General features: G+C 32.4%; 1 protein-coding gene across 1 annotated transcript; it reads left to right on the forward strand.

The window, feature by feature from the left end:
• The first annotated feature begins 5,014 nt into the window (after positions 1 to 5,014).
• LOC142619461 (squalene monooxygenase SE2-like) lies at positions 5,015 to 9,750 on the forward strand. Its single transcript, XM_075792559.1, has 8 exons — positions 5,015 to 5,453; positions 7,029 to 7,140; positions 7,281 to 7,455; positions 7,877 to 8,045; positions 8,246 to 8,464; positions 8,601 to 8,876; positions 9,025 to 9,303; positions 9,437 to 9,750. The coding sequence occupies exons 1-8, from the start codon at positions 5,205 to 5,207 to the stop codon at positions 9,548 to 9,550; spliced, it is 1,593 nt and encodes a 530-aa protein (XP_075648674.1). The 5' UTR covers positions 5,015 to 5,204; the 3' UTR covers positions 9,551 to 9,750.
• The last annotated feature ends 1,036 nt before the right edge of the window (positions 9,751 to 10,786 follow it).

Here is a 10,786-nt window from a genome sequence, read left to right on the forward strand (position 1 = left end):
CAACTCTGCTTACACAAAAAAACAGATTGGGATCTTAATTTGACGATAAAAACAACATTATTAAGTAGGCATCATGGATTGAAGTCCTGTCACTTATCACCTCAACTATTGTCAACATGATTATGTATATATAGACTTACTGAAATTTGAAACTGTGGGAACAGGCAGTAATATATTGTGGATTTGGCATCGAAGCATGTGTGGCACGCCAATGTGTGAAAATGTTGAACTCAGATCTGAGTAGGTAGGCACAAATGCACATAAATCCAGTCAAAATTCTAATTTGGTGGGTGCTTGCGTCACTATTTCCTTGACCTTTAAAATGAAGGAAATAATAATGCATAGCAGCATACATAATAAATAGCATTTCTCTAAACGCTTGACTGAATCACACGCAAATGACAGATACAAGTATGTTAACAGAGCAAACAATATGTGCTTCTTAATTTCAAAGGAATTAATGCATATCTGTTTGACTACACGCTGTTGAAATTTTCAATTGAAGAGGAAGATTTAAATGTAATCCTTGTTTTGCTATTTTTAATGGCTCTTACCAAACAAACCCATTACTTTATTTTTGTCAACTTTGAGTAACTGGATCCTGGAGGTCACATTTATGAATATGACCGTCATTGATGAATCAATATTACCATAAACATCTCATCAGCCAAGTCGTTAGTTCATGCAAAAGTCATGCACAATTTTATAAGTTTGTTTAGAACAAGAAGAAGACTGTAATGTCTATAAACTTGATTTTAATTCCGCCTTAAATTAGATATTCTAATTTTGTAATAATGTTATGGATATAATATTTTTCTAAATTATAATATGTTATTTTTTAATAATCTGCTCTAAAATGGATATTCTAATTTTGTGATAATGTCTATATATAACATTTTCTTTTTTAAATTATAACATGTCGTTTTTTGATAAATTGTCTGTAATAGAAATAATTATTTTGTTTCCTTTTTTTTTTTCTTCATATTTGTGCTATGGGCCTTATGGCATTTCTCATTTCAGTTTAATTTTTTAAATATCATACAATATATAAAGAGCCTAGCCAATGTTACTTTCTGAATAGAAACTCTAATCTCTCTCTCTCTCTCTCTCTCTCTATATCTCTCTCTCTCTCTCTCTCTCTCTCTCTATATATATATATATATATATATATACATCTTTATAAAAATTCACAAGATTCTCTAAGTTTGCAAGCTAAATGATTAAATGATAAGGTAAATTAATATTATGTGTCTGACAAACAGATAAATAAATAATAATATTTAAATGAGCTTGTGGGAATTATTTTGATCAATCATACCAAAACAACTGTAATTGACTGATACATTACCATTCTTTATGTTAGTGAATATTAGGGAAACTAATCTAAGTGTATATATGTGTGAAACTTCCTCCTAGAAACTTGAACTTGAACTCTTGCCCCCACAACCCACAAGAATTTCTCCTCAACTCTACTCTTTTTGTGATTCTTTCCATAAATTTTCCTAATATTCCCTAACATAAAGAATGGTAATGTATCAGTCAATTACAGTTGTTTTGGTATGATTGATCAAAATAATTCCCACAAGCTCATTTTAATATTATTATTTAATTATCTGTTTGTCAGACACACTCCTTTAAATATTGGCATAGTAAAACTGTTTCTATCATATGTTTTTGTTCAATTGGCCTATTTAATGTTTTATACATATACGGAGTATTATTACTTCATTTTTTAAAAACCTTTTATCACTTAAAAAAAAAAAACCCTTTTTATATTGTGCATTAATGTACGATGTCTGTTCCTTTCAACAAAAAAAAAAATGTACGATGTCTGTTGCTATACAATGAATAAAAGATAATTACTCATATAAGACAACAACTACGAGTAACATTTGTAAAAAAAAGAAAAAAAAAGTCTCTTGTTTTATTTGTCTGAAAAGCATTTATCAACATCAATTTTTTTTACCTCCAAGTATATACAAGATCTAAATGCTTTCATCTTTAAGAAATTCACTTAAATTTTTAGCCAAAAGAAGAAGAAGAAGAAATTCACTTAAATCTTGACGCAAATGTAGATTGTCATAGTATTATTATTTTTTTGAGAAATTTTATTGTATTAAAATTTTCTTTTTGTAAGATAAAAATAAAATCAAAGGACTTGCATAGTAATCCCCTAAATTAATTTGCAATGCAGTGAAATAAGCAAGTTTTAATTTGAATGAGGTTAATAACTTCTAGCTCAACGAATACTCTTTTTGCATTTCTAACAAAGATATTTATTATTTAAATTCTCAATTTTTCATTATATCTATCTAATTATCACAAAAAATTATAGTTATAATTGTGTGATCAGTTTTGTCTTTCTTTGAAGTTGAAGGACGAAGCTGAGGTTTTTGACCAGGACATTAGAATTTATTGGCCCTTTGATTTAACACCCACGGTTTCTTTATTTTTTATTTTATATAATGCTAATTGCTAAGGGAAATGGTAGTTGTACGAAAGAAAGAAGGAAATTTGTCCTACTTGATTTTTTATTTAGTCATGTACAGCACTCATGCTACACATAAAGTCATGTATCCATCTCCTTTTAAAATTATTTATGGGAAATTATGTCAATGCAAATTGTATTAAGTATTTCTTAAACTTTTCATCAACTTAGAAAAGAAAGAAAGTATTTTTAAACTTGGTTAAAACAGAATGTCCAAATCCAAATCATATATAAGTTTTTTTTTTTAATTTTTTTATTTATAGGAATCATATATAAGTTAAGTAAACATATTTAGATAAAATTATTTTATATGAAACTATATTACCATTTAAAATATTAATTTGATTAAAAATATTTTACCAAAGCTTTAAAAATTTATAAGAAAATTTCATTATTTATTATAAATTATGTTTAAAATTGTGCTTCCAACCAAGTAACTTAAGGTTGTTTTTTCATCATTTTTGTTCTATTATTTTACTCTGTGATTTTAATAAAATTTTGTTCGTTTATTTACGTACGATTTTGAATTAACTTGTTTAATTATCACATAGACATAAAGGCTACAGCTAAGCAAAATAGTGGTCCAATGTGTACGTACTAGACCCATTTTATTATTGTCGTACTTACAATTATTTTGACCACTATCCTTGTTAAATATACGTTCGGACTTTGGGGAACTCCAAATAGTCTTCTTCAAATTTCAACTATAAAAGCAAAGGTCCCAAAAAAAAAAAAAAAAAAACTATAAGCCAAGGTCAGTTTTGGATTAAATGGTCACTAAAACTAAACTAAAAGTCATTTTATGGTTGGTTTCTAAAAAAGAGGTCGTTTTTTGGTTTGAAAATTTAAATTTACACTTAAATCAATTTACACTACTTAATCTTACTTGATAATGACAGGAATTTCTTATATTAAAATTTCCAGCTATCTTGAAATGATAATTTCATTTGAAATAAATAAACAACATTTGAGAAAAGTGCAATAAAATTATTCTCACCATTTTTTGGTCGTTGTTGTTTATCTAGTGTTTATCCTAAATTGTGCTCTTAATTTGAAAATACATGTCATTTTTTTAACTTGGGATTTGTACTTTTGTGGAAGTTAATAATCACGGGAAAACAAGTAAACATTTAATTAAAAAATTTGTTTCAAATTAGGTTTTGACTTTAATATTGTTTTAAATAATGGAAGGCTATGTAGGAAGTTGAAGAAGTGAATGACAATATTTAGATATTACTATTAAATGTTGATTTAGGAACAACTTATTTAGTTGAAACTGAACTTTTTTTGTTGGAAGTATATAAAAAGAATTGAAAAATAAGTTGAATAGTACAATGGAACTCATGAATAGTATCAAAAAGTATAGTAAAACCCATAAATAGTAGTAAAAATAAGCTAAAAATTTCAGCCCATCCCAAATGAACACTAAATTTAGAGACACACCCAATTTCATACTGAATTAGTATCAAATCATGATTGGTGCATAACAAAAATAGTATTAATAGTGGATCTCATGAAAATAATGTTGCTCTCATCATAATTTGTCAACTCAATAAACACAAACACACACACAATTACAATGAAATTTGTGTTTGCAAACCAATAGATTATTGACAAGTATATTTAATTATTCAAAAAAGAAATGTATTACAAGTCATAATCAGGAATGAAAAAAAATTTCTTGTCACTCTTGATTTGCCTCATGAGTTGTGTGGGTTTCCCAACCTCAAAAGGGTAAATTAGTGGAGACCAATTTTGCTTATCTCATTTTATTTTGCCCAAATGTGTGTGTATATATATAATTAAGTTATTTTATACATATTCTAATTGTAATTTATTTAGTTTACCTATTCTAATTATAATTTTATACATATTCTAATTATAATTTATTTAGTTTACTTATTTTGTTACCATCTCTCAAAACATTAGTTTTATCTCATTTCGACATTTTCACATGTTACAACTACTTATTCATTTCCTAGTGAATCCACCCCATTAAGACTGGCCAAATGTTTCAAAATTTTCTTTCTTGACCTCAATTCGAAAGGGGAACGAGACACACTATTTCACCCGTGCCAGCTTTACTCATAATTGAGCATTTATTATTATCAATTTTTTTCTTTGAGGATCATTAGTATCTCTTTACTTGTGTATTAGGCGACTCCTAAATGGTCCAAATGCACCCATTAAATAATGAGTCTGAACCGTTAGAATTGTGACACATGTCATTATTTGATCAGGTTCAATGTACTGGACCCAAACCTCCCCTTAAGAATAGTTATAACTTAACTTATAAGAAATGTACGTGTATATTTTGCAGCATAAAAAAAAAAAACTTATAAGAAATGTAGAAAAGAGTGGTGCGCAGGATAAGGAAAAACAGAGAGCAGGCGCAAGTTAGCATGAAATGAGAATATTAGTAATTAAAAAGAAAGAAAGAAAGATACAGAGTAGACGTTGAGGTGTGAGTTGTCTTGTTAAGCGTGACACTATATATAAACACTCATTCTTGTCCTCTAAGTTCTCGTGTTTCGGTGAATAACGAATTTTAGTCCGTGTTCACAATAACCAAAAACAAAAAGACAAAAAAAAAAAAAAAAACTCCCTCCCAGCTCACCCTATTTATTCCATTTTTCTCAAAAGCAACACACAAACACGCGTAGCACAAACAAAACCAACACAGAGAAAGTAAAGCATTGGGGGGGGGGGGTGAGAAATGGTGGCGGTGGCTTTGGATCAGTACGCGTTGGGAGCGACGATCGTCGTCTCAGTTTTCGCGCTCGTCGTTGCGATTTATACCTTCGTCGCCGCGAAGAAAAAAGTCGCCGGAGAGGCGCCAACCGAGGCGGTGAACTGCGTCGTCTCCGCCGCTAACGGAGAATGTAGATCCGCTAACGCCGCCGCCGACGTTATCATCGTCGGTGCTGGCGTCGCCGGCTCCGCTCTCGCTCACACTCTCGGCAAGGTCCGTCAAACTCTCTTATCATTTCTTTTTCTCTTCTTTCATTCTCGGCAACCAAACAGTGCAGTAAGCATTTCGTTTTTTTTTTTGTGAATTTTGAATTACGAAAAATCTGCTATAGTTTATGGATTTGCTTCAACTTTGGCTTGCTAATTATTGAATTTCAGATACAGTCGGCTAATTTGGGTGATGATTTTTCGTAATATGTTAGTACTTTTCAAAAAAGAAAAAAACAATCATAATTTGCAATTTCTCTTGTAAATTTTTTTTTAGTATGATCTGTAAAAATATAGTTTTTTAGATACGCGTTTGTATGTATAAACTGCACTAGTTGTTGAAAATCGTGGTTTCGTGTTTATAAGTCTCTATCATTTATACTTAATCCCATATATATTATTTTTCTTGCTTACGCTAGTTGGTCATTTTCTGACTATTTGACAATTTCAAATCCATGATTGAAACATGCCCTTAAAAATTGCAAGATTGTATTTTGATCGGCGTAATAATCGGCATAATTGATTTGTTGATCTGTTCAATTCCAATGTTAATATTATAATTATATTCCTAAACCCAAAAGAGAATAAAAAAAAAAATTATTGGTGTGCATCTTGTACTTGGTCCAAGTCCACTTCTAAGTTAATTTTTTTTATTTCATATGCCGTATAATTTGTTGGTTATTAGTAATTAATTGAAAATTTGTTGGTGGGGACTGATTTGTACGGTGAACCATTTCTGGTAGAGGACTTTTTTTTTTTTTTTACTGTAGTGGAAATTTTAGTGCAACTTTGAATGCTTTAGTTTGCACAATTCTGTTTTTGCATAATTTGTCACTTGGGGTAGGACAGTACAGTACAGGGATTTAACGATTCCAATTATTCGCTAATAACAATTTTTTTTTCCGACATATACTGTTAAAATTGCAATCTTTTTATTGGGTATCCATTTTTTTTCTTCTCACTGGTAATTATGTTTGTCTGCTGTTATTTGAGATGTTGATGGTAAATACATGTATACAACATGAATCACGCTTTAAATATAAGCTTTGTGGTGTGTTTTGTAACTCGCTAATTTCTTGCGATTGATGTTTGTGTGAACTTTATCGGTAAAGTTCAACAGTTCTTAAGCCAATGAGTTCTAGGCTTCTAGCTCAACTAATACCGCCTCCCCTTATAAGTTATAGGGGAGGGTGAGGTTGCAAATTCAAGACCCCTGTGTAACTTACCAGTCACAAAACAAAAAAAAAAAAAAAAGTCAACAGTTCGTAATTACTATTCAATAGTCCTTTGGCATAATTTATTTTGTTTATTTATTTTTTATAATCCAATGTTCCACCACTTTAATGCTCCTACATAGGTTACAAGTTCGTGTTATTGAACCCAACATAACTTGTTTATTGACTTTAGCTATTAGTTTGTTCCATGATAAATTGTAAAGTATCTCATATTAGACTGCCCATTATCTACAGTATTTTGTTTGGTAAAAATATCCAATTTAGGTAGCTTGTAAATAAAAAAAATCCCCAGCATAGATTTTTTTTCTTCTTTCAAATATGATTGATTTTGTACTTCAAACTTGCAGGATGGACGTAGGGTTCACGTGATTGAAAGAGATTTAACAGAGCCTGACCGAATTGTTGGTGAATTGCTACAACCTGGGGGCTATCTCAAATTAATTGAGTTAGGGCTTGAAGGTAGGTTTAATTCTAGATCATCAAGGATGAACAGAAATTTGGTTATGATACAAGCACCTTACTCAATGGATGTTTCTTGCTTACCTCCAATTACAGAGGAAGTCAGTTGTTAATGAAATATGCATCATTTCAAACTGCAGATTGTGTGAACGAAATTGACGCGCAGCGCGTGTTTGGTTATGCACTTTTTAAGGATGGGAAAAACACCCGACTCTCTTATCCCTTGGAGAAATTTCACTCAGATGTGTCTGGAAGGAGCTTTCACAATGGGCGCTTCATAATGAGGATGCGGGAGAAGTCTGCTTCCCTTCCCAAGTATAACTCATCTTCCTTTATCGATGCATGCTAGATATTAATTTATTTACTTCTTTTTTTCCAAAGCTTGCTGTTTGTTGTGTCATAAGAATTAGTTATTAAGAAGTTCTGCATGACTATGGCCATGAAGATTCAAAATTATTTGTGATGTTTTCTGATGCAAAGTTTTTAGGTTTTGCAGCATTTGCACCCTTTTTTTTATTCTTCTCACTTTATAGTTGGTCAACATGCAGCACTGAATCTTTTTCCTTGATCCATTTTATTGGTTGATTGTATAGTCGCATTTATCAGTTACCTTAGTGTCATGATATACTAACTATCTGAAATGCCTTTTTGTTAGAGGATCATTCATATCATTGTATTTTGTTCTCTTGAATTCTGTTCATCAGTAGTTATGCCTTCTTTTTGGATTTTTTTCCAGTGTACGATTGGAGCAAGGAACTGTTACCTCTCTGCTTGAAGAAAATGGAACAGTTAAAGGCGTGCAATACAAGACTAAAGATGGAAAAGAAATGACGGCATATGCACCTTTAACTGTTGTTTGTGATGGCTGTTTCTCAAACTTGCGTCGCTCCCTTTGCAATCCTCAGGTACGGTTTCCTCCCATTGATGAAAAAGTATATCTGTAATTAAAAAATAGTTTATAATTTGTTCATAAAGTAGCTAACATTAAAATTAAAATTTAGTTATCCTTGTTATATTCTTGCTTTTCTAAGAACCCTCATCATCTTGTTTGTATCAACTAAGTAGTTTGTGGAAACTTAAATCTTGTATACCTTATCTTCTGCAGGTTGATATTCCCTCTTGTTTTGTTGGTTTGGTTCTGGAGAATTGTGAACTTCCTTATGCAAATCACGGGCATGTCATACTTGCAGACCCTTCCCCCATTTTGTTTTATCCTATTAGTAGCACGGAGGTTCGCTGTCTGGTTGATGTACCCGGACAGAAAGTTCCATCTATTGCAAATGGTGAAATGGCAAACTATTTGAAGACTGTCGTGGCCCCTCAGGTATATAATGTGCTCTTCCTTTTTTCCAAAAAAAAAAGGCATTTATGTTGTTGTTGCGTGTTATTTTTCCTTGTTTTTGATACACATCTCGCAATTAATGCTTCCTCTTATTGACCAAATGATATTTCCATTGCAGGTCCCCCCTGAAATACATGATTCTTTTGTTGCTGCTATTGATAAAGGTAACATTAGGACAATGCCCAACAGAAGCATGCCAGCTGCTCCCCATCCTACTCCTGGTGCCTTGTTAATGGGGGATGCATTCAACATGCGCCACCCCTTGACTGGGGGAGGAATGACTGTGGCATTGTCTGATATCGTTGTGCTACGGAATCTTCTCAGGCCTTTGAGAGACTTAAATGATGCACCTACCCTCTGCAAGTATCTTGAATCCTTCTACACCCTGCGTAAGGTTAGTTAGTCATACACTGATATATTAGTTTTGATATCATCATTACAACCGCAGTGGTCCAGGCTCTCTCTTTTCTACTTGCTTTGCCACATGCACATAAATGTTACTTTCTCAAGCTAACTTATTGTCTTAACATCCCAATTTGCAGCCAGTGGCATCCACTATTAATACTTTGGCAGGGGCCTTGTACAAGGTCTTTTGTGCTTCACCTGATCAAGCGAGGAAGGAAATGCGCGAGGCTTGCTTTGATTATTTAAGTCTTGGAGGTGTATTCTCAACAGGACCAGTTTCTCTACTCTCAGGGTTGAACCCTCGCCCATTGAGCTTGGTTCTCCATTTTTTCGCTGTTGCAGTATATGGTGTTGGCCGCTTATGCCTGCCCTTTCCTTCACCTTCACGCGTCTGGATTGGAGCCAGATTAATTTCGGTCAGTATGAGCTGCTTCACTCTCTCTCCTTATGTGTGTGTTGGGTGTGATTCTGCATATGTATTTGTATAAAGGAACAGACTAAGGACATTTTTTTCTCAGTTCTGAAAGTTTTGGGTTTTCTTTGTTGCAGGGTGCATCAGGAATCATCTTCCCCATAATCAAGGCCGAAGGAGTTAGGCAAATGTTCTTCCCTGCGACTGTTCCAGCTTATTACAGAGCTCCACCTGTTAAGGGAGATAATTAAAGCAATGTAGCTAAAAATTGGCTGCAGTCAAGATGAGCAATCAGTTGGGCATTTGCCTTAACCCTGTTCAAAATGAGGGGAGGGTGAATACTTCAAAAATGAGATGTGCATTATTAATACGCTTTTTGGTTTTTAGAACTTTTTCTTTCTAGTATGTTTATAAAACTTATATTCTTTAAGTCTATGTGGTTTGTCTATCAGATCTATCTCAAAAAGTTCATGCTTATTTCATTGCTTTGCCACTTGCTAGCTACACTGACTGAACAATAGTAGTAGCAATTCCAGCTATGGCGGTTCTTTGAGCATGGCAACCTGCATTGGATATTGTCGATAACTTCAAACATATTTAGATTTTCCTGTGCAAATTTATTATAAAAAATAAAAGTTTCCTCATGCATCCAAAGTATATGCGCTGTCGTTAGCCTAAGCTGGGACACTAACTTAGGCTGGGACGTTAGTGTCCGTTCCCTTTTTATATATTAAAAAAAAAACAAAATCTTTTAATTTATAAGAAAATTATTAAGTACTTTCGGAGTATCATAAATGCATATTCTTTCCTCTCACATGAGTAGTAGGTCACATTATGAATTTAATTAGTGAGACTCATCATTCATGTGAGAGGAGAGAGTACGCATTTATGATACTTCGGAAGCACATAATAATTTTCCTAATTTATATGTACAGCATTTTTCTTTTAAAGTACAGTTATATTTTAGTTCATTTTCTTAAACAGTTAACACCCAAACAATGACTAAATCCAAATAAGCACATTAGCTCTCTGATAACTGCTTAGCAAATAAATGGCTTCTTTTTCTTTTTTTCTTTTTTTTTTGGGATTTTCCTCCAGCAAATAATGGCTTGGGTTTGGAATTATGTTAAAAAAAAAAAATAATTCAGAAGAATTTTGGCAAGCAATGGTTATAAGGGAAAACAAAGGAGAGGTCGTCTATATAAGAAAACAACGAGCAAGTTCAATGAGAAGAAAATTAACCATTATTTGTTGGTAAGGAAAAGAAAAATACAGCAGGCGCGATATGAGGAACCTCGACGTTTCTCTGGTATAAGCACAACGGTGCAAATTTGCTAAATTTGAAAGGCTTTTCGGTTAAAGTTCTATGTTTGTAAAAACTCTACAACTATACTTCTACTTCCTACTACTCCAAACACTGACGGTCTTTAACTGAAAATGGATTGATTTGTTGGTGACTAATTGTCAAGAAATGTTAAAAGAAAGAG

The sequence above is a fragment of the Castanea sativa genome, chromosome 12 (genome assembly GCF_040712315.1).
Source record: "Castanea sativa cultivar Marrone di Chiusa Pesio chromosome 12, ASM4071231v1".
Lineage (NCBI taxonomy): Eukaryota > Viridiplantae > Streptophyta > Magnoliopsida > Fagales > Fagaceae > Castanea > Castanea sativa.

Coding starts and splice junctions, on each gene's coding strand:
- LOC142619461 (XM_075792559.1), top strand. CDS start 5,205: ATGGTGGCGGTGGCTTTGGATCAGTACGCGTTGGGAGCGACGATCGTC. Junction 7,141..7,280: donor AATTGAGTTAGGGCTTGAAG/GTAGGTTTAATT, acceptor TTCAAACTGCAG/ATTGTGTGAACGAAATTGAC. Junction 8,046..8,245: donor GCTCCCTTTGCAATCCTCAG/GTACGGTTTCCT, acceptor TATCTTCTGCAG/GTTGATATTCCCTCTTGTTT.